The sequence below is a fragment of the Leptinotarsa decemlineata genome, unplaced genomic scaffold (genome assembly GCF_025532065.1).
Source record: "Leptinotarsa decemlineata unplaced genomic scaffold, Ldec_3_MD MMD2_tig00026314_RagTag_RagTag, whole genome shotgun sequence".
Taxonomy (NCBI): Eukaryota; Metazoa; Arthropoda; class Insecta; order Coleoptera; family Chrysomelidae; genus Leptinotarsa; species Leptinotarsa decemlineata.
This window is the reverse complement of record NW_027412684.1, coordinates 4585222-4610550: the sequence shown is the minus strand read 5'-3', so window position 1 is coordinate 4610550 and position 25329 is coordinate 4585222. Positions and strand designations below refer to the sequence as shown.

At 33.9% G+C, this 25329-nt stretch overlaps 1 protein-coding gene across 3 annotated transcripts in view; it reads right to left on the bottom strand.

Annotated features, from left to right (window-relative positions):
- The window catches only part of CARPB (Carbonic anhydrase-related protein B), a 1001903-nt gene that overhangs the window by 79352 nt on the left and 897222 nt on the right, over positions 1-25329 (bottom strand). For all 3 annotated transcript variants that reach the window (XM_074181445.1, XM_074181443.1, XM_074181444.1), the window contains exon 6: positions 19335-19430. In XM_074181445.1, the coding sequence (XP_074037546.1) occupies positions 19335-19430 (96 nt within the window). The remainder of the gene's footprint in view (positions 1-19334; positions 19431-25329) is intronic.

Sequence of the window (25329 nt, the reverse complement as noted above, 5' to 3'; positions counted from 1 at the left end):
GATCCTGCGGTTCGTTGACATACGATTGTTGCTCGTTCACTGAACTGATGGACTCAAATTTTCGATAGGATGATTATGGCGATCGTAAAATGGGCGAAACGCGCGATATGTAATATGATAATACGTGTTTTCGAATGATTTTTCCGTCTATAGTGATTTCTTGAAGCACACTGAATGAATGACAACTAATTTGACAAATGTAGCTTCAACAAGACGGTCGTAATCCATTGGTGAAGTTCGGAAGTCCCTATTGAAAGACTCTATATGTAGAGCTTCGGGAAGTTTTTATCACTATTTCACAAGAATACCTTTCTCCAACCGAGTACGTTTGGCAAAGGTATACATCTGAGTGATTTTACTGAACTATGATGCCGCTTTAGTTAAGTGTACAGGTATGTCAGTTAAACACTCTTCAATTGGAAATCTAAATGAAAGTAACTTTTCCAAAAGACTTAGAAAATTGTATTTATCCTAGTTCTTCAACACGAACATCTGGTGGATGTTTTTCAATATCGGTCTTGGTATCAGCTATGTTTGTAGAGTAACGGATAAACATTTTTATCAAAAAATTTTATTTGAACTGAAAATACAAAAATTAAAAAAACACCTACATCCATAGTAACAAAGTATGTAAAGTTATTATAGTGCATGAGAGTATTTACAGTGACAATACTTCATTATTTTTCAAAGACTTTTACAAACAATCGGAGTAACAATCCTTCTTAAATAATGGTGTCGAAAATGAATTCATAATGGAAAGTAAACCTGCGAATATCTCATCAATTCTCGATGAAACCATAAAAAAAGACTCTATTCCAGAATTAATTACGCAATTTTAATTAGTTTGTGCTCCTCCGAACGTTCTGATGAATCTGTAACGACGACAAAGTTCATTATAAATACGCGACACTTGAACTTCCTCTTCCCTTGTGTTAACTACCTCTGAAATACACCTAAGTTATAATTAAATCCACTGATACCTCACCCATAATTTATAGTAAGAGTCTGCAATGTATACAGAAATCCCAGAATGAATAATAGCCTCGCACGCAAATCATGTTAACAAATTAACATCATTAGAAGTTGGAATGCTGTTGTTGGGTCCCACCGGCAGAGTTTCTTGTTGTCTTGAAAATTTAAATGTAAAAGTTAGAAGTGTGGTCACCTTCGAAACAATCCATGTTCCAGAATATTCAATAGATATATTCACCAGAGTTCCAGTTTCAGTGTCTCTGGATACAGATATGAAATTAAATTTCACTTGATATTTATCGTACATCATACAAGATGATTAGGAAAGAGGAAAATCAAAATTTACTGAAAGGATTTGGTTTCATAATTGAATAGAACTGACAGATACTTGATGAAAATCCATAATGAAACTAATCAATATAGTTCATTGTATGTTTTTCACTATCAAGGGTTACTGCAAAACATATGTCGAGGTTTTTGCAAAACCCTTTATAGTCAAAATCATACAATAAATTCCATTAATCAGTTTGACTTTCTTATTAGTTAGTGGGCTATGCTGGAAGACACGCAGTAAACAAATCTAAAGAAATAAACTTTAAATGTTCAAGACAGTCCCGGATATACTTACACAAAGACTGGCTTGAACGTTTAAAGTTCATTTCTTTAGATTGGTTTACTGCCTGTCTTCAAGCATAGCTCACTGACTAATAAGAAAGTTTTAATTCCTTATTCAGAGTAATCGGGCAAATTTCGGATATGCAGTTGGTTAGTACCTCGTTCACTAGATGAAATGACATTTTTGTTGTTCGCTCCAACTTAAGACGAGGAATGAAATACTCTAAAAGAATTTCGATTTTCAATTATATAATATCATTGACTTCAGGTCGATGATGGCCACTATCTTGTACTGACGAGTGGCTAAGGAGCCCGAAACCGGTCTACAAGTGTGCCCGTTCCAAAATTGAAGGTCGACTTTTTCAGTTGTTTCGCCAATTGCATATGCAGGAAATTTTCTGTGAAGATTCCTGTACTGACGCCTGTCGGATATAATCGAACGCCGTTCGTGGTATTAGCCAGGGGAATAGTTGTTTTCTGATAGGCATCAGTCCATCCAACATACTATGTAGGTATATCCGAGACTGGCTTGAAAATTTAAAGTTCATTTCTTTAGATTTAATTAGTTTGATTTGGTTTCGAACAGAACAAGTGAAAACGGAACTTTCTCAATCTAGAATTCCTTTTTTACGGGCTGAAATTTCGTATATAGGTGAGTTTTATGTTGTAGGTGTTCAATAAGAAAGGATTTCCAAATATTCCAACTGGATTCCCTCAGCTGGGTTCCCTCAGCTGTTTCGCATTTGAAATATTTCAATTCCATTGAAGATGTTTTGCCAAATTTGAAAACCAAACGAAATAAATTGGAAACATTCTAGTGCTCTGTTGGTTATTGAAAACTTCTGCAGAGCATACGATTGATTTATTTACTCTATTTATGATATTCAGTTTCCTCAGTTCGTGGGACGATCCACGTAATACATCACAATTTCTAGAAATATGATTATGAAGTAATAATCTTTCATTCTAGAATATGTCTTTCAATTATTCTCAAGGAACTTTATATTTTATCGTAAACAATTTAACAGAATCAATAACTTGTTTTACTTTACATCACTTATCAGTGCTGAACTTGAACGGATATCGTAATTGCCAATAAATATAAGTGAATGGATTCTATTGAACTCTCTTTTCAATCCCCTTTGTAGTGAAACAATTTTTATTGAATGAGTTTGGCTATTTGATTTGAGTCCTCATGGCAATCGAAACTATTTCATAGAAATTATTCGCAAACGATTTACTTTCTTGTTCATCAATCGTTTCAGACAGAGCTTCTCTTAGATATAATACTACATCGAACTCATCAAATATCACATAAATTTTCTTCAACCCCATCCAGCAATTGAATCTTTATTATTGATATTAATTACTGCTCATAACAACTAACAACTATCAATATATTTACTAATTTTTTGAAAAGTGTCATTTTCGTTTTTAATTCATAATTATCTCTGAAGTCTTTCTTAATGACTTATAGAATATTTTCAAATCTGTTTATGAATCTATAACACCTTAGAAGTATGATTCACTTTTCTTCTATTATGAACGATAATAAACGCCTCTCCAATCTGTTTAAAAATCTGTTTAAAATCTGTTTTTCCGTTAACCAGCTGTCGCACCCCTATCAAAAGGAATAATGACAAAATTGGTGATACTCGTTAATTGTTGCACTATTCACCTCTGTATATGGGTGTCTATAATATACCATGTAATGTAATAGATAATGATGAACGTAATCTACAACATATGCTGCGTAATTACTAATGAAAAAATATTCCAGAAGAAAGTAATTGATAACTTTCATTTTGCCTTTGTGACTACCTGTATCGAAGGAAATCTATTCAAATTTACCACTGAAATTTTAGGAAACTCATTGATTGGATTTTGGTACATTTCCATATCGATTCCTCATCTTCATTTGATGTCTCGTCTTTTGTTAAAAATTTCAAGCATTATGATGATTTCAGTTCTTTGTGGTATGGAAGAAGTCAATTCCAAACAAAGATCAAATATAACCGATAAATGTCCAGATTGTGCATTTCTCAACCCAGCTATTCGGGCTTTTATGCTGTGGTTCAATTGTTCTTTAGTTTTTTCAATATTATTCTACGGTTCCCAGTGATTCAATTTGAGTTATTGAGTCAATCTACCAGAAGAATACATTACTGGGCGTCCTGCTGTGTATAACCCATGAATCGAGGGGCAAATATTTAGATATGGTTCTTGATCCTTGATCATTTCTGTGCTAGAAATATTGCTATTGATATCGTCCCTTTTTTTGATACTCCAACAACTATCTTGTGGTTGATACATAGTGGATTGCACTGTTTTTGAAACAAGTATTACTGATATTTTCTAATACATTGAGGCCAAAGTTTCATCTGAAGAATGTATTACTGGCCTAATGCTGAAAGTGTTAGTACTCCGTTTGTTTTGCTGACTTCTTCAACAAAATTTTCCAAACTCAAATCTAATTCACCATTATTGGGTAAAATTTGACTCACTTATTTAAAGTAATAAGATGCTTATAGTCTAGGATCCCGCTGCAGAATCACTACGTCCATAGCGTAGCTAACCAAACTCAGATTTTTACATACATTCGTGAATAGGAGAACACATTTACGACAGGGTGCCAGTCAAAACGTGGCCGCAAATATGTTTATTTGAAAAAAGCGAGTGTGCTTTGAACCACACGGTTGAAGTAAAACTTCTTCAGCTTCATCTATATGTATGGATGTACTCACAACGGCTATATCGGAGAAACCAAATAAAGTATAAGAAATCAGAAAACAAATTTCATAATAATTGAGTCAATGTGAATAAAAAAAAAATTGGAACTCATGAAGAATTATCTTCAAAATCGGTTTTTTATTGTCAAACATAACTGAAAAATTTCAGATGAATTTCCAGCTAGGTCAAGTGTATCACAAGGATCGAATCTAGGTCAACTTCTGTTCATAATTTTCATCAATGATTTACCGTCATTTGTCTTCTTTTTGCTGATGATTTTGAATTCGTCAAATCAGCCCAAACAGTACGAGACTGCACATATCAGCAAAAGGATAATAATAACATTTCAGATTGGAGTTTGAAGAATAAATGTAAGAGATTTATTGTATTGTCGCAACTCAGTACTCGCTTTGCTCATCACGAGAGGATTTATCGCTGTTTTAACCAACCCTCTTTCATCCAAATAATGAACGAACTCATTTATAATTGAATGAAATATTTATTATGATGAAAACGAAAAAATTACGCTAAGTGTAGTTAATGAAATAGTTAAGAAAGATACAAAGATACAAAGAATCACCAAAAAACTCACATTATACTGCTACCCAGCAGGAACTATGAAAAAAAAAATGTGCTGCATTCTTAAAATACTCTTGAACTGTTTTTAAAGAGTGACCAATGAATACTGAATGGATTTCTCAATACTTTCTGCTGATCTTGACCTCCCTCATTATTTATAAAGATTCATATGCTGAGGTTGCAACTTACCTCTGTTCACCTTACTGAGGTAAAATGCTCAATACGCATCCGTGCAACTTTACGTATTTGGAGATTGTTTTACATTTCCATATCCTGTAATCGTATTAATTTTCATGTCTATGAACTTGGATATTAAAAGATGGAATTGTGAATACTGAGTGTTTTTATTTTAGAATATTGAAGTTGGAGTTGAAACATCTTCCAATTCATGTATTTGCTTGAATGAATTTGAATTATATCATGACTATTTTCCATCCTTCCAAGTGATGAAGGGTTTCGTAGAGGGATTGATCCGGCTCTTACTCCATGAAGTGTTTTAGTAGTTTGATTTTTTCAAATAGAAATATTGGCGGAATCTTTTTGAATGGCAACCTGCCATAAATGTATTTTCCTATTCATAAATGTAGGTAAAAATTTTATATTGATTAACTACGCTATGAACGTAGTGATTTTGCGGCGGGATTCTGTACTATTATTCAAGACTAACTAGGTTCAATATAATTGAAGCCACTTTGCATATCATGAACAACAACTTTGGAGACCAGCTGACGGTGATAGTTTTCAGTCATAGTTGTCAGTTAGCAGTGATTTCATGACGAATATTTTGACTTACGCTGAAATGGCTTACATGCAATTTATTTATGGATTAGCAAATAAAAATGCGGAAAGAGCATGGAGCTGTGGGCCTAATGAACCTAATAATTTCAATCTAGTTCGGGCTGAATGAGCGCTTTATTACTTCAGATACGTGTAGCAAATTTCAACCGAATCGGCGTAACAATATTTATACTTTATAAATACCGTTTTTTTTTAATTCAATGCCCTGTATCTCAGAAACGAAGCAACTACGGAGATACATTCATAGGTTTTCTTTTTCATGAAACGACCCAACAAATCACTCTCTGAAGTTTCGTATCGTAGTTAGGAAACCCTCTGTATGTTATTACACTATTTCTTGAACCACCCAACTAAGTTAAGGTACAGTAGTGGTTACAACAGTAATATGGAATAACTTTGTCCTAATCATAATATATCGTCAACACAACTGGAAATTTCAAAAAGTTACTTTTCCAAACCAAATTCGAATGATTATTATTATATTATCGATCCGGTTCGAATCAATCACTATGTTTCTTGAATAAAATAACGTGTTTTCATAGTGTTGCGTTTATTACAATTATCATCAATAAAAAAAACTTGTGCATTTCGGGACGCCCTACAGAAGTGATAACTCAAAATAATCTGAGTTGAACTTTAATATTGAAATTGTTTAACGTGAGAAAAGCTTAGGTTTTTACTTGTGTATGTAATGTAAGGGAAGATCATTCAATTATACATTCTTTCATTGATTATTTTTTGTATGTACATATATTATAGCTACCATAAGCTGATTGTTACTTTTGTAGGATCAGATAATGATACTAATAATGCACATAGACAAAATTAGTATCATCATTTCAAAACCAAATTTCAGATAAGAATATTACGTACTTGCTGGTTAGATTTTTATAATATTGTCAAAAGTATATGTTTATCGTACAATAAACATTGAACGTCTGTCCGATGAGAGAGGAGGAGCCTGCTTTTCTCTGACATATGCGTGAGAGAAAGAGAAGCCAGGCAGACTGGAGCTGTAACACAATAGGTAAAAAAGCGGTTCACTCTCCCATAAGTAGTTATCATTTATCTTCTTTGCAATATAGAAAAACAATTTTTTATTGACCTTTTTTTGGGTAATTGTTACCTTCGACAATCTGAAAAAATATAAAAATCATAATGGAGAACTTTATACAAGTGTAGAAGGGCAAACTTTTTAGTTTACCCCGATAAGTTACTGCGTAAAAATCAAAGTATTTTTCACAAAGAAAAATCTTCTATTTATCAGTAACTTGTCGTATTTCACAATCTTGCCTATCAAAAAAATTATTAAGAAATTATACTTATCTTTTACGTTTCGGAGGCCAAAATCTGCCTCCGTCTTCAGAAATAGATGAAAATTCGAATATATACGCAGTTATTCCTTTTTTTGAGAGCTTATTTCTTTACTTCTTCGACAGATGTCAAAGAAGTTTTGAAATATGAAATTATGTAAATGTTGATTGACAACTGAAATATTCGATGTAATACAAGGTACTCTCCGATATCAGTTTGTGGCCATTTCACCACTATCCAAAGTTTTCTTCAAGATGGGTTGCCAAGTACGGTCTATTTCTAAGGAGCTATTCGAGATACAATTCTCTCCAGACATGAGAATATACGCTGATTCTTTTAGCTTACGTCTCCTAGAATGAGGCTCATTGGTAATCTTTCTTGTCCTATTCCATTCCACCCGATGTTCACCGTCTGATTTTAAAATGTGTTCTGATAATTGCTCATTGGTAATCTTTCTTGTCCTATTCCATTCCACCCGATGTTCACCGTCTGATTTTAAAATGTGTTCTGATAATTTTGATCCTGTCAATTGTCTATTTTTTATATAATCTCGATGTTCATTCTCATGCACTTTCAATGGTCTTGAGGTTTCACCAATGTAACTTTTACCACAAGAACAAGGTATTTTATAAATACAATTTTTTGTTTTTTCTTCAGTGTTGTTGGGTTTTGTATGTGTGAGTATAGATCTCAGTGTATTTTTTGTTCTGAAAGTAGTTCTAACATCATACCTATTTCCAATTCGTCTTATTTTTTCAGATAGTCTTGGAATGTAAGGTATAACGTTAGTTGTAAAAGGTGTCGTTGGATGTTGAGTCGGTAATTGTTGAGTTGAATTTGTGAAGCTGTTTGTATGTTCGTTTGGTTTTTAATTGACTCTTTATTTTCTATTGAATTTATCGTTGAATTTATGAAAGAATCTGGATAAGCGTTATCTTTCAAAACAGATTTAATTAATGATATTTCTTTATTGAGATTTTCAGTTGAATTGCATATCATTTTAGCTCTTTTGTAAAGGCAATTTATTATACCTTTTGTAACACCCGCATGATGATTTATATGTGTTTTCTTCCGATGAACATTTGTATCCAGTTGATCTGATGACTTCTTCAACATTACCATCTTGTTCAATCTCTATTGTGAATTTTATTGTCGGCTCCAGCTCGTTGATATAATTCAAAAAAGTATTCAGGTCATCGTTGTTTCTATTCCAAATAGCAAAAATATCATCAACGTATCTCCACCAAACTTTGGGACCATTCTGATAAGTTTCAACAAAAGATTCTTCAAAATACTCCATATATATGTTACTTAAGATGGGAGATAAAGGGGAACCCATAGCCATGCCAAATTCTTGTTGATAGAAATCATCTCTATATTGAAAAAAGGTTTTGTCTATACATAATTTTAAAAATTCTAAAAAATGACTTTCCTTGAATATTAGAAAAACAATGTTGTTTTAAATTTTCCAATTATTAGCGACAAATTCAGTCCAAATTTTGATATCTTGTCACCATGTGTTTCTTATAGAAAAATATGAAAAGCAAAGGTCCAACATTCTAGTACAAACAATCGAAATGCGGGAGTATGGGTAGTTTCCAAACAAATTGCTGTTTGTCGACCGACTCGAAAATGTTTGCGAAGTAAACGCCCGGGACTGACAAAAGCGTTCTTTAAACAGGAAAACGTTCATTTCAAAGCCCCCCTGTGACTTTGTGTCCATAATGTCACCAGAATTTATCTCTTCGATGTATTGTTATGGTTTATTCCGAGGGGTAGGGACATTTCTTTCGAAAATTATTTTTTTTTATAATTTCGGGTCAGTCCGTAACCAGTCGGTTAGCACGAGTGCTTCCATTCTACTCATGGAATCAACCGTTAAATAAAGGTTGGTTTAAGTCCAGCTCTAGGATCGTTATTTTGGCTCTGGAAGAAATTTTTTCAATGGAATTATCAATTAAATATTCAATCGTTGACAATGAATACACAATGGTATTTCCGTTTTTCTTTATCATCTTGCTATTCACATAAAATATATCAAAACCGGGGAATTTTTTCGACCTTTTTATTTCTAACAACATCGAACGTTCTGTAACTGAATTCAGAGGAGAATAATAGTTTGAAAAACTGAAAACACGGTTTAATTGCAACACAAACTAAAACATAATACGAAACTTATTCAAGATTGTGTTCAACATCCAGTCCTATGGCTTGACTTTTAATAAGTCTGAAAATCAGAATGAATCTATTTACAAAAAATTAATTTTGTTGTAAAAAAGTGTGGAGTGCCAATCTGGCAAACATCCCCTAACCAAGTATTTATAACAATGGATATTCAACAATCCACGCTTTTTTACAACGAAATTAATTTTTGTAGATTCATTCTGATTTTAGATTCATTAAAATTCATTAGTTACATCGAGCCATAAGATCGATGTTCAATAAAATCTTCAATTAGTTTGGAATTATTATTAATTTTTTAGTTTCTGTTGCTATTACAGCGTGTTTTTTCAGTTTTTCAAACTCTTATTCATTCTCCACTTTTTAGTTTGGCTTGCTATTTCAAGCCCATTTATTTCAACATAAAATATATACGCATTCACAGAAAGTGTGGTTGTCTCAATTGCTCTCACACCGTAGTAGGGGAGCCCACGATGCAAAATGGTGATTCATTCGAGCGTCATAGAGACATATTAGGTTGCAAAGTCTAGATGTTAAGAAGGAAAAAATGTTATATAATATATACCTTTTCATCGGTGGGGGAAGCGGCTATAGATTTTCAAATATGTAAAAAAATACTGCTGCATTGACATTCTCGAGCGCGTCAGATATTAATATCATCAATGTCCTACGTATTTTTAATATGTTCGTATGTTAGTCTGATCGTTAGCATGATGCGGTTGGTTGTACATAAGGGTTGAAAGTGAAAAGAAAAAAAATTAATCGAACGCGTCAGATTTTCTAAGGGGGTGTTAAGTGCAATTAAAAGTTCTCATTCAATAATCTGACGATTTCGATATGACGCAAACTCGCGGCCATTAATATAATGTGCAAATAAAATTCGCCATTTTGAAATACTCAAGCGCGTCAGATCAAAATTTATATCATTCATCTTTATGTTCTAGACGTGCTGTCTCATAATCTAACGATTGTCTAGAGAGATTCGCCTAATCTGACAAAAAAATATTAGTTTTCCATTTTTTTTAAATCATCGAAATTAAATAATCAGAAAGCTAAGGAAATACAAATGCAAATAAATAAGAGTATGTTTTTCAAGTAGAATACTTGTATTTATAAGAAAATGATTTTAAAAAAAGGTAAAAAAAATTAATTTTTATAATCAATTGATTAATTAATCATCATCTTCATCTTCATCACGAACGTGTCTCTGTGATCAGCTGTGATTCAGAGTGGGGACGGAATGAGAGAGTAATAGATAGAGAAACAGTGAAAGAGGAATAGAAACTCGGAGAGGGAAATATGGATATCACACAGCTGCACGCATTGAACTTTATCGACGAATTTTTGTTATTTCGGCTTGTGGAAATCGTCAGATCATATATTTTTCGTTATCCTTGAATTTCTCAATTCAAAATAAAAAAATAGCCTCGCTCAAGAATGTCGAGATGACGTTATCTTTATACTACTTTGCTGCTCTCCCCTTTCTTAAGGTTACTCTCAAATTGTCAGATTACTGAAATATACACTTCTTAGCCTGCAACAACTCACCCTACCTCAATCTGACATGCTCGAGAGTTTCTGATGATCAATTTTTTTTACTAATCTGATCCTTTATCCTTCACGGGCGGCCTTATATATGGGGCTCATATTTGGTGGAGGTACTTAACCGGGTACAAGGTATCCCCCTGTATATTAATCTGCCGCGCTTTAGTGAATCCCGAAATCCCCGCTTGGGCTTCCCTATTACAGAGACTGTGTGTGGAAGGTATCCAAATCTGGTGATCATGATCCGATTATTTTTGAGTGTACAAAATTTCGAATCAATCTGTTTAAGGTTAGGTAATCGATTTTTTGAATAGAAGTTGTTTCAAAAAACCTTGCTGCTAAGCAAGCGGGGCTAGCTGTAACTAGTTACAACTTGCGCCTAATTTATTTATTAGTTCTATGAAATTACGCGGAACATACTTTAGATATGAAATCATAAGTTCTATGGAAAATTATGACCCAATACCTTTTGGTCTTTTAAAGCAAAATGATTTATCTCCATATAAAATAAGACCTTACCCGGAGGCTTCACCACGAAAATTGTTTAACCACCCTCAACGTGAAAGAAAATGTCGTGTACTTACAGACCCGCCAGAGAAGATCGAGTTACAAAGAAAATATGAAGAAAAAGTTAAATAAGGTAAAGAAAACACAAGAGACTAAGAAGGGCAGGGTAAAGGGTAAAAAAACGATGACTTAAGATCGCGAGGAAAACGATAAGAGAAAGATAGTTGAAAGACAAGGGGCAGAGAAAGTAAAAAAGAAAGTATTGAAGTAAGATTCGGAATCTGAACCCGAAGCTTAAAAAAATTCAAACGAGGAGTGAATACAATGCATCATGTGCAAAATAGGGGCACATGTAAAATGTGCAACAGAAAATAAGATCTCATTTGGGTGTCTCAATTGTAATTTTGATGAAGACTATTTCATATTTTATTTACGTCGATCAAAAGGCTGATTACTTGAGAAAATGTGATTTTGTTATTATAAATGGCTGGTAGCCTGAAGTTCCCTATTAGTTCGAGAAAGAATTTGTTTTTGTGGAGTTCTCAATATTTTTCTACAAGATTAGAATAAAACTTAAAAGTTTGTTATAAGGTACCTAAGGTTTGAACTGCTGAATATGCTGAATTGATCAAAAGTCTGATCACTGAAGTGGTTGAGATTATAAATGGCTGTAAGCTTAAAAAAAGAACATGTTATTCGTTGATTTTTTATTATTTTTCTGTGAGATTAAAAATGGAACTTAAAATATAGACCTGTTTGGGAGTGGCTGAAGTTTTTCATGTCGAATAAATCTTCATGAAATATAAAAATGGTTTACAATTTGCCCCCAGCCCGTTACAACTAGCCCTAAGCGAGGGTAAGTTGTTATACTCGTTAGTTTTTCTGAATAGTCGTTGATTGGAATAGTGCTGCTAGATTTCCTGAATACCAAACAAGTGAGCTTTCATAGCCGAGACCACAAATTGTTACAACTAGCCCCCCGCACCCCCATAACTTTATATTATATCCAATACTGAAAATTATGTATTTGGGATATTCAAGGATAATTGAGTCCAGCAGTGTATTTTTGGTTCAGCCCAACACCAGTGATTAAACATAGTCATGACAGGTCATGAGTGATGTTATTATTGAAATTGGCCGTGGAATTGGATGCGGTGGTAGTGCGCCCGACTCACGATCGGAAGATCGTGGGTTCGATTCCCGCCTCGACCAGATATTTTTCTCGAGAGAATTTATCTGGTTGGAGGTGGAATGATTCTGCAACCGTGTTAAGAATCACACGTGAAAATGTAAGACCCCGTTAGTCGTTAGCTCGCACAAGTTTCTTAGCTTCTGAGAGTTGTCGTTCGTATGGGGGCGACAGCTGATTAACGGAAAAACAGATTTTAAACAGATTTAAACAGAAACAAATTATAATAATCATCGTATTGAACAAAAGATAACATAAGGAGAGATCAAAGTTTTTTATCGACCCTGTTTGGATACTATTACCCTTCACAATCTCATCGTTTTGGTGGTTAAAATTTGTTCCGTCTTCAGAATTGGAAAAAAATCTTAGTACATCAGCAATTTTTCCTTCGCTGATTCTCTTCATTCTATCAGAGAGAAAAATTGATAACCCTATTGACGGATGATGTTAAAATATTATTTGACTCTTCAAAAAGTACTGGAAACGATAAATTTTCCGGTGAACTTTGTTAGACCTAGATATCTTGTCTCATTCAGAAGTTAAGTGAGATGGGACTTTTTACGTTCGCATTGTTTATGGTTGTAAGCATTCATAAGAATAATGCATACTCGTATCATCGGCAATTTTGAGTACCTACTTGAAGTAAAATTACAGTTAATTATAATCAAACTGAATGAATGCTGAATGTATTTGTATAGATCAACCACTGCTAAACAATTTGAAATCAATGTCGTATAAACAAAAAAAAGTCCGTTTCCTGTCTTTATCGGAGCTCCTGCACAACACCGCTTCCTGTGCCGTCCGACGGAATACTGGCCGCGCTTATTCACTGTGTCCGTAAAGTATGGAACAAATTCATTTTCAGCTAAACAGGTCATTTTAAGAAATAATCCTGAAACACGTCGATTTTTGATGTTAATTTACCGTATTTTAAAATAATAATCTAATATACAGGGTGAATTACCTTCGAGTAATGACGTCACCGTCATTTTTTTTAAATGGAACACCCCCATTTCGTCTCAATTTTCGGATTACTCTAGCTGGCTTGATTCCAAAAATGTATCACATGTTGATTCCAATTGGTACAGGGTGGACAAAAATACAGTAGTTGTGTGTTTGCTAATAAAGTAACGCGTAACATTCTTTATTAGGTAAATTAACAATATTATCAAAAATACTTGCGGCAATTGGTTTAAATGTAACACCCCGTAGTTTGCTACATGTTTAGAGTAATAAAAATGAGCTGTTTCCAAACATGTTTGGTACTTATGGTCTAGCAGACAGAATATGAAAGAAATTATTTCTTATCTACATTTATAAAAAACATAGTCGTCTAGTTGTTTGTGAAATATCATTATTTGTTTAGTAATTTATTGATGTTCAGTGACAGTTCAGTACTACAATATTTTTGGTATTCGTGAATATTCGAATGATTGCTTAGATTTAATTGGAAGTAGAAATGGAGTTTAGTGTAAAACAGAGAATTGAAATACTTATGATGATTGGGTATGGAGACAGATCGCGAACTCAGATGGAAGTGTGCAATTTGTTTAATGATAAATATCCAGAAAGACCTATAACGCGTTCAACAGTCAGTAAGCTGGAAACGAAATTTCGAGAAACTGGTACGGTTGCAAATGTACGCAAATCAGGTCGTCCCCCTGCAAATGCCGATACAGCATTAGATGTTTTACTGAGTTTTGAAGAAGATGCGCACACTTCCGTTCGTAAAGTTAGTCGCGAAATCGGTGTTGGCAAAACAACGGTAAACAAACTATTGAAGCTTGAAAAATGGCATCCTTATAAAATCAAACTTGTGCAAGAATTAAACGAAGATGATCCCGATAGACGACTCCAATTTTGCGAAGAAATGATGGATAAATGTCACCGAGACCCTTTCTTGATACAAAACATTATTTTTTCTGATGAGTACACTTTCACGTTGAATGGTGAGGTTAACCGTCAGAATTGTAGATACTGGGTAAAAGAAAACCCACACTGGATGCATGAGCATCATACACAATACCCTCAAAAGGTAAATGTATGGGCTGGAATTGTACGAAATCGAATCATTGGACCCTACTTTATCGAAGGTAATTTAAACGGGGCACAGTACCTTGAGTTTTTAAGGGGGTATCTCGTACCTACTTTACGTAATTTATTTCCCAACAGACGTAATCCTGGAGGTTTTGATGAAAATTTATGGTTTCAACAGGATGGTGCACCTCCACATCATGCTGCAGATGTTAGAAGGTACGTAGATGAAATTTTTCCGAACAGGTGGATTGGTAGACGTGGACCCACTGAATGGCCAGCGAGGTCAGCAGATTTGAATCCTTTGGAATATTTTCTGTGGGGCCATCTGAAGAATGTTATTTATAAAACGAAACCAGCAAATATTGAAGATGTACAAGTGAAAATTCGAACAGAAATAAACAATATTACGCAAGAAACCATACACAAGGTTCAACAAGAATTTGTACACCGTTTGGGTTACTGTCAAATACAGCAAGGACTGCAGTTCCAACATTTAATATAAAGTCATGTATTCCAGCATATTCTGTCCGCTAGACAATAAGTATTTTTGATAATATTGTTAATTTACCTAATAAAGAATGTTACGCGTTACTTTATTAGCACACACACAACTACTGAATTTTTGTCCACCCTGTACCAATTGGAATCAACATGTGATACATTTTTGGAATCAGCTCAGCTAGAGTAATCCGAAAATTGAGACAAAATGGGGGTGTTCCATTAAAAAAAAAAGACGGTGACGTCATTACTCGAACGTAATTCACCCTGTATATTAGATTATCATTTTTAAATACGGTAAATTAACCTCAAAAATTGACGTGTTTCAGGATTATTTCTTGAAATGACCTGTTTAGCTGTAAATGAATTTGTTCCATACTTTACGGACACAGTGTATGATACGTTGCATATTTAATAATAGGTTGAGTTGGAAATCAAACGAAAATTAGTCTATTGTGTAGGTTAAGAATGTTTGTTCCTACTTGCCCGTGTTACAACTAACCCCTACACCCAAACCTATCAGAACATATACGTTGCCCCTTTTGAAATAAGGAAGTTGATAGCGACATCCGAATACGTTACTATGCTAATTTTCAAAAAATGTTATCATATCAAACAAGGATACGATAAATTAGACGGATGAATCGTAGACAACTGTATCATTCCATAATCCATATTGTAGGTACATTTTATATTTACTTGAGCAACCCAGAATTTGAATAAAAGTCATTTTTCGAAAATTTCACTGCCAACTTTCCTATTTCATTATTCCCAACTTTCATGTTTGAATACTTCTCTAATTAAAAGAATAGGTACATGTTCGTGCTGTAGAACCGGCCTTCGCTTCGCAACTTTATAGCTGAACTGGAGCTATATTTAATTGCTTCACTATCCCGAGAGGAAAGATCAGATAGTAAACAATGTGGAAAATCGATTTCATCCAGAAGTTATTCTGCTCTGGATGGAAAGTGTGAATTATTCAAAAAACGTACGGGTATTTCCCAGTTAACGAGAAATATCGGAATAACAGGGCCGTAATGAAAAATTGAGTGAGAAGGACGTGAAAATGATGCTGAAAAAGTAACATGATTGTTTAATATACTGTGCATTGGAAAACTTATCAACAATAGTTACATTTGAAAATCGTGTTTTCCCTAATGTCAAAAAATTTAGAGTTAAAATTCCAATTTTAATTTTTACATTGTTTCATCAAATTTTTTCTTCGAAACCCACTTTTCAAGTTTTTAATTTTTTCAATGAATCACCTCATTTTACATTGAGAGCAGCAGAAAAATATCCGTTTCTATCTACTTCACAGTAGATTTTTGGTAGAATAGTTTTCTACATTAATTCAATTTCATAAATACGAGTATTGAATACACAAGAAATGACTGCAAATATCATTGTGAACTATTTTGTAAAATCTCGAAATAAAAATTAATGAAGTAATTTTGTTTGATATAGACCAACCCCATAAATAGGCCTATGATTCCATAATCTTCAGTCGTGTATCAGGTGAGAAAAATCAAGCGAAATGATAACACGTTTGAGTTTAATCACTAGAGTCCTGGAAGTATATTATGTTATTAGGAATTCCAAAACAAATATTCATTGAAATTCGTGCAATTGTTATTGAGCGCGTTTCACCAGAAGATGAAGAAAACTGATTCTTAACTATAGAACTCATCTCTATTTATATCTAACAGGGTAGATTTCACTGGTTTTGTTCCTTTGAACATCAAATTCTACACCCTTTCAATCACTAAGACATTCAAAAATTATGAGTTTTCAATATTATATATGTAAACTCAATATTCCGAGATCTGTTGATGAGAGTTGAAACAAAGGCATTTACCTCTGTCATGAACCGCGAATACGTCTTTTGCATATCGAATCTAAGTCCTTGGAAAGATATCTAACTTTTTTTTTCGTTTCCAATTCAAATCTGTTCACGAAAAATCAACTAGATATAAAAGGGGACAGTGGATTTCCCATCATTGCCGTGCCTTCAAGCTGTTTGCAGAAACAGTTGTTGGGCTAGAAACGATCCTCTTTCATGTAGATTACTTTTTTACTGACAACTGACTTTCAAAATATTCTTTAAATATACAGAAGTTTTTGGTGTAGGTGAACATGGAAATAACAATGATACATCAAATGATATCAAAAACTCTCCATTTCACAACTGTAGATACCTTACCTTCTCTATGAAATCATGTGAATTAAAAACACACAAAATTATTTGTATTATTGAATAAGTTCAAACTATTTGGTAAGCCATTTATTAGATGAAATTAGTCAGTTTTGGAGTTATGAATGAGTTCTCTTCATGTCCAGAACACCCAGATTGAAGTGCTTGTTTCGGATTTATTCTACGTCAGCGGTTTCAACTTCACTTCGCAAAATTGGTCTACGTTAACTCTATACCTTTTAGTTATGTGTGGTGAACATTTTTTATTATAATGGTGATATTTCCTAACCTGATGCTTTTTCGATCAAAACGGATGATAATTTCTCCCGTTCAGATCTATATACCTATAATTAAATTGAATTATAGAAATCATAAATTGAGAATTGAATAATTTTTTTTAAACAGTTTATATTTTGAATAAGTCAATATCGTCGAAACATTTGTATTGAGTGATTTAAAATATATTGAACTACATAATTTGTGTCCCTAGAGTTTGCGTGGCTTGGTGAAAAAATTGAGTCATATTTAATCTGCAAAAAACAAATATTTTTTCAGAAGTCTTTTTCTGCGTACCTATATTTCAATTTGGTGAAAAAGTTACATATAGTTTTGCAAGGAAACGTGTCTTGATTCAAAAACTGGTAGAAGTGTTTCAAAATGCGTTATGAAGTACTGTTCGACTTAAATGTTCGTACATTTTTGTGACTACGAGTAAACAGGCTGATTCACGGTGGATGGCTCATTACACGTTTCTGGTGAACCAGACAACGGATCACTTTCAAAAATTGAGAGAAAGCATATTCGGACATTCTCTACTCAACTAAAATATTTTTGATAATGCGGTATTGCCGCTTCCATTAGAGAGTAGCAGCAACTTTGATTTTTCAAATGTGACACTCTGTATATAATATAATTTTTGGAATCTACAACGAATACTCGACAACTATTTTTGATGTTTCTATATACCTATCATTTACTGTTTTAGAGCATGAGCATGTATTTGTGAAAATGTCCCTGCTGAATGGTATTTCCATTCGGTATTTTGTAAACAGACCATGATTACTATTTGACAGTAACGTTATGCCATTCTCTTTGTACATTTCATCACTTTAGAAGTTTTAAATAAGTACCTTCAAAGTGAGGCAACAAAATCATTAAAACGAAGGTCTTATGGAATAATTTTATTATTTTTGGACAGTATGATAAAAGTTCAACGAAACATTTCTGAATCCAACGCTGATGACCCCCAAGAAATTTAGGTTGATTGTTCAATTTTCAATTTTTGTTAGTATTTTATTTCATCGTAATTTCAGAATTTTTGCCTAATATAATTGTTATTTTTCAGTTAATCTTTTCAATTTCATCGATTCTCCCAAGGATTTCAAATCATTTTAAATCATAGTAGACAATGAAAGTCGAAACTTTGTCAACCACTTTGAAATAATCATGGCCTGCTCAGAAAATACCGAATGCGAATGACATTCTGAATGGACATTTTCACAAATAAATACCGAAATTTTACTAGTTAGTTATATACGAATAATATACATGAAAAGAAAGCAAATTTAAAAAGCTTTCTGAATTTGTATTTATACACGGGGTGTTTCTTTGAAATGATTAACTTCCTTTCACTTTATCAAACAAACGAAAAAACTGTATTTTCTTACCACTCTGTATTGAAGTAACGGAGATCACGCTAAAGTGTGGTGAGCTCTCATGTATCACCTAATTCCATACCAAAATATTTATCAACTCAAAGTTGACAGCATTTTTACAGGTAATGTTTTCCGAAGAAAAAAATTTGAATTATTTAATATTTTGAAAAAGGTACCAAGACAGGTATATCCAGAATAGTTGTCGAGTCCAGAAATGATATTATATACAAGGTGTCAGATTTAAAAAATCAAAGTTCCTACTACTTTCTGATGGAACTGGAAACACCGCAATATTTCAGTTGGGTAGAAAATGCCAGAACATGCTTCTCGTTGAATTTTCAAAGTGATCTGGTGTTTGGTTCAGCCTATATAATGACTACAGATGAAACATGTGATAATTGCTCCGAATCCTTTCTACTATTTCCATTATTTCAATTGCAAAACCCATGTTGGAACCGTCAATATCGTCAAACCAGGAACAGAATTTCAAACATTCCTTCAGGGTGCCATCACAAAAACTCACCTGCAACAGGAGCGAAATAACGACAATCCCTTGAGCTTTGTGCATCGCCTCCGAGAAGTTGGAATAGAGCTGGGAGTTGAAGCCGAAAATCTGGATCTGAAACAAAACGGAATGTGTAGTATGCGTCCTTCCATCCTCACAGATCGGCCCAATCATCACTTTATTGCTTTAGCGTTTATCGAATTTTCCACCCCAGCTTTTCCACTCCCCAGTGATTCCGTTTTATTATTTTTTCCGCTCCTGTTGTTCACTCAAATATTAAATACCGGTCGGAGTAAAAGGTTGACTGACGATGGCTGATATTATTTTCTTGTTCTGGCGCTCGCGTGTTATTTATTTCTTGTTCGAGTTTGATGTGGTTTGTCGCAGTACTGTTAAATGCGTTTTTCGAGTTTATTGCAATGTTCAGAGTGTTATTCTCATGTCTGAGGCAAAGAACCGAATGAATTTTTTTACTTTTCAGGAAAAAAAATCGCTCTAAGATCAGTGCCCGTGCGAAAGTAGTGATTCCATTTGGAAAAATGTTCTCAAAAAGTTTATACTACATAAACGCAGTTTTCCAAATGAGGCAGAAAGCGGAATGGGCTTGTTTTATTATTTTTGGTTTATAGTTCACTTGATAGAAATTTCAAATTGAAAAACAATGCACTTTGTTTCAGCTCTCCAAGTACCGTAGTTTTCCGATTAACAATCGAATATGGTAGAGCGGTGACGTCACGACCCTATTCCCGCTTCTTGTTCGATTGACCAATAGGAACAATTGAAATAATCAGCATTGCCGAATCGTAAAATTTACGAGGGCTATAATTATCAATTCAATCATGGAAGTGTATATAAATCCGTTAACGGTTCAATTAATGAAAAATTTTCCACATGGAATGAAATGTACACGAAAAATCATGTTCGGAAATAAGCTTCTGAGGTAATACCATTAATCATATGATGAAATTCAATGAAGTAAAATGTATCATACTTTCAGCAACAGTATTAACTCCAGATAATAATTTCTGTGGAGAATACGTGAAGTTGAAATAAAAAACTATGTCATAAAATTCAATATTTTCGTTCCCCTTTCATTTATAGTCACTTTTTAAATGATTTCTATGAAGTCTTGGGAGAGTAGAATGATTGTAGTTCTTTCTTTTCAATACTTTCATCCATTTTTTTCTCATTATTTTATCCTTTGGGAACCTATACTCATTATCTGAAATAACTCATTTATAAACCAATGCGCCTTCTGTTTTCTTGCGCCTTTCCGCACAATTAAAATTATCACAAGAATGCACTATATTAATATTCAAATATATCTCTAAAACACTTTTGAAACACACACAGATTAAACTCGATGAAAAAACGAATTGTTTCTACGCGAGCTGTCAGCTAAGAAAAAGTTGAAGCTCAATGTTGCAAAAACAAGCAGAATGGATCCGATATGACATACATTTTCAATGCCGAATAAACCAGTTGTGATATGGGTACTCCATTTTCCTGAGAAAATGAATGATCAATTGAAATTTTCTGTAATTATCCATTCATTTTTGTTAGGAGTGAAGCCAGCAAACAAATTAATATACAATAATAAGATCGCTCGAATCTACGAATTAATAATATTTGCCTTGATAACTGATACAGTACAAGTTATATCTAAATATGATTCTTAATAGAATTTAACGAGATGTATTTTCAAATGGTTTTCGAATGTTCATGAACCCTAATAAAATAAATCAATTATGCATTCATGCCACCCACCAAAAATAAGAAATTCAACGTTACTGGTATATTAGCCATATTGTCAACCAGTCAGCTAGCGCCCTCTGTAGTGTTTGCGAAAATGTGCTCTTTCTAATGTCTATGGTTTCTACACATTATTTCGTATTTTTGTCAAAATAATTCGAAAATGAATGTTGAGCCTAGTTTTATTGAAGCTGACTCCGACAACTTACCAAGAATTGATTTTGAAGTGATCGATGAATTTTAGTTAAAAAATTTGCAATACTTTGGTATCGAAATGAAGAATGAAAAATTGAAACGGTAGGTGGTATATTTAGTAGGTCCTTTTTATTTATATGACATTCATTTTAGACTTTCTATTTTATCGAAGGATGGAAAGTTTCGATTTAATTTTTATTTTAGCACGGCCAAGGTAGTAATGGTGAAATTCAATCCAAAAATAACCTGAAAAAATATTTTTCGGAATGTAAACTAATGACACGGAATATGCAGCAAAATAGGCACCCTCCGAGACCTACCTTTCACAAAAAAAAAACGTTCTTTAATTAGATAATTGTAACAGTTGTTTTCACACCGAGTTGACAATAATTACACAATAACGAAAATGGCGTATGTCAATACACCTGGCAACTCCGCTCCAGACACGATTCATTTTATTGGTCAAAAGACACGAGACCAATTTAAATTCTTGCTTTTCAAATTGTTCTTTTTTCTGCAAATATAAAGAGATCATAGGACCAATTAGGCTTGATAAGTATGATATACCCCTAACTCGATCAGTCTATAACCAAACCAGTATCATTTTCCATAGCATGCAACAAGCGTCTTAGTATATCCATTAATAAAATTTGGTGAAGGCATGCTTATCGTAGGTATTGGACACTATACCAAGATGGACCTAAGAATCGCACGACGATGTGGAGTGATGACAAATCAGTAAACTTAGTCCTCGGAAACGATGAAAAAGAACAAATCAAAATGAAGGGTTGTTTAAAAGATGTTGCAGTGTACAGAAATCGTAGAAATGTTATTTATAAAATCTGTGTGAAAAGGATACCATAACGAAAGCAATGTATGATAATATATATTTTAATTTTTTGATTGATTCGGCCGTTACTTGATGAAGATCCATAGTGATTTCAAAAACTACACCTCACGATTTGATATTCACAAACTTTATTTTGAAAAATATATCACAACATGTTTCGCCAGCACAGTAGCTTGAAAAATCTACTGTGCGAAGGCACAAATATTGAGTTTTATTTTTTTGATATTTGTTTATGATGGGTGTTTTTGTTTTTTTGTATAATTTGTTATATAACTTTTTTTCTTTATTTTTCTTCATTATTGAATATAGTATCTTCTGAAGATTTTAAGCAGGCTTCCATTTAAAAATCTACCAAAGTAACCTCTTGGAAGGAAGTGTCTGCGAATTTTTAAGATCTTTTATATCTGCAACTGAAGACCTCCTCCTAGTGCAGAAGGCGGAATTCAAGCCCCTTTCGGATTTGCCTAGCATCCAAAATTATATGTGAACAAAAATTCCATCTGGTGACAGCAGCTGCCAAATTTGATTTGAATAAAACAAACACGGCAATAGCGAAAGGGTTACCAAAGGTTGATAATGACGTATCAGCGATAAACCCGTAGATGTTTCAGTGGGATACATATATTTATAATAATAGTAAAACCGTTTCCGGTTTCACTATTTTACCATATGCCAAATACCATTTACAAAATGGAAATAAAACAGGTAATGATGGAAAGTAATTATCTCAAGCAACTGTTATATGCAATGTGAAAATAGTATCTTGATGGAAAACAATAGCTTGTTACTAGACAAAACGAAATATTTCCAAGAAAAACAAAGCATAACGAAGCAGATGCTCCAACAAAAACTATCAACATTTGATTTGAACAAAAAAGCCATCATTCACAAGCCGTGATATACGGTGAAACGAAGTTACTACCAGTAGATACTATAGCTATAAACCTGTATCAAACAAATGTTTCTTCCCAACACCAGGGGGCAGCACACCTGTAATTGAGAAATGGAGGAGAGAAATCACAGATGGCAGAAAGCTTTACAAAATGTGAAAACCCAAACCAAAACAAAAAAAATTATAGCGATAAGGGAAAAAAGTACGTGAATCCAGGAGATGTAGAAACAGAAAATTGAATAGTCTTTGGAAGCCAGAGCGAAGCTGATAGAAGACCAGGAACTGAAGACTAAGGACTGTGAAATGGGCTAAATGAGCGAACCGGAAAGTTTGACTCTACTTCTAAAGGGTGAAAACACACGTTTCTGCAGAAGTGATAAGAAGCTACATACTGAACAAAGATACTTTTAAAAATGAAACAATAGTCCAAGAACTACTTTCAGAACCAGCAAGACTGAAACAAAAAAAATTATAGCGATAAGGGAAAAAAGTACGTGAATCCAGGAGATGTAGAAACAGAAAATTGAATAGTCTTTGGAAGCCAGAGCGAAGCTGATAGAAGACCAGGAACTGAAGACTAAGAACTGTGAAATGGGCTAAATGAGCGAACCGGAAAGTTTGACTCTACTTCTAAAGGGTGAAAACACACGTTTCTGCAGAAGTGATAAGAAGCTACATACTGAACAAAGATACTTTTAAAAATGAAACAATAGTCCAAGAACTACTTTAAGAACCAGCAAGACTGAAGAAATTTGTCGTAACAGCACCACTGAATCGTGAAGATGAGATGTTGAGCCCCAGTTTTTGGCCTAGCAAGGTGGGAATCACAAGATTTGATTCTTGAATTCACGGAAAATTTTCAAAATCCTCAAATTTTTACTAGCTCAACAAAGAGTGAACACAATCAAAAGAAAATTAGGCACTATCAAATCACTCCATCTCAACATACAAAGTCTAAAAAATAAAGTTTCTCGAATACAAATCCTTTTGGATCACCGAAAGTTTCCTGTGTTACAAAACGTTGGTCTCAAAGAGATGAAATAGACAAAATCAGCCTAGGTACCCAGCCAATTTCTCCCGAAGTACATTTCGCGGAGTAGTACATCTTGCAGAGTAACCAGCTGTCGCCCCCCCTCCCCCATGAAACAACCCTCAGAATCCGATATTCTTTCTTCTTTCCATTCACTACCTCGCTTGGTGAATATTTTTTTCAACAATAGATGAACGGGAGGATTGAAAGATGAATAAAATATTTCCTCCTATCACCATCAATAATAGCGGTCCAAATTATACTTTTATTGAGCAAAACAACTTTCAGTAACGTCAATGTGTGAGTAATGTGTTATAGCAATGATTCCTTCCGTACTTTTCCTTTGAGGCTTTGCTGATAAAATATGTTCGGCGAAGTTTCACCAGAACTATTCGACTGATCAAAGCTGCCAAATCCTTTTCGACCCAATCAAACGTTATGTAAGGCGCGATTTGTTCTTTTTGGTTCCAGATACATTCGATTCGGTGACGCGAAGGCAGAAAAGTCGTCAAATATCAAATATAAAATTGTATATCGAGCCGAGCAGAAGTAATCACAATATTTGCTAGACGTGCGAACGGTTGAAGGATGAGAAATCCTCCAGTTTTGTATCGAAGGGCAGCAGAGACAACGGAAGATGGCAAATATTTGACGCAATAATCACGATAGGTTTACGATTTTCTTTTGTTTTACTTCGCGAACGTCGACGATTGACTGGAGGAATCAGTTTTATCGCCAGCGCAGCTACTGAACCATGAAACTTTATGGAAAAAACAGATCATGGTCTTTCTCCATAAAACGAAAAAGCTTTTTCATATTGTTTGAACTGTCTCTAGGTTTGAATTATTGAGAAAACGTCGGCCTGAGTATAAAACGACATCACCCAAACTGGCATATCTGTTATATAGTATGTAGACGGTCTAACCAACATTAGGTTACTAGAAATAACGAATTTGAATATTTTAATTCAGCTGAGTCAGCAGCACCTCGTAATTCCATTATTTCCCATCGTCTTCTGCTGACACCGCTGCACAGACACTACAAATGGAATCTGTGAGGTTGAATGAGCTAGTTTCTGTTTTATTTCGAAAATTAAATCTTTTGAAGTCAGTTCATCGGTATACAGAGTGTTTATTAAAAATGCAAAATATTAAGGGACTATTTCTTGGATTATTCTAAGGATATTTTGCCCCTTGATGGTTTTTGATGGGGCGCTTGCAACAATAACCATTTTGGTAGTTTTGAAATTATTAACGTAGCCGAAATAAAAGTATAGCGTACTGCACTGCACCCA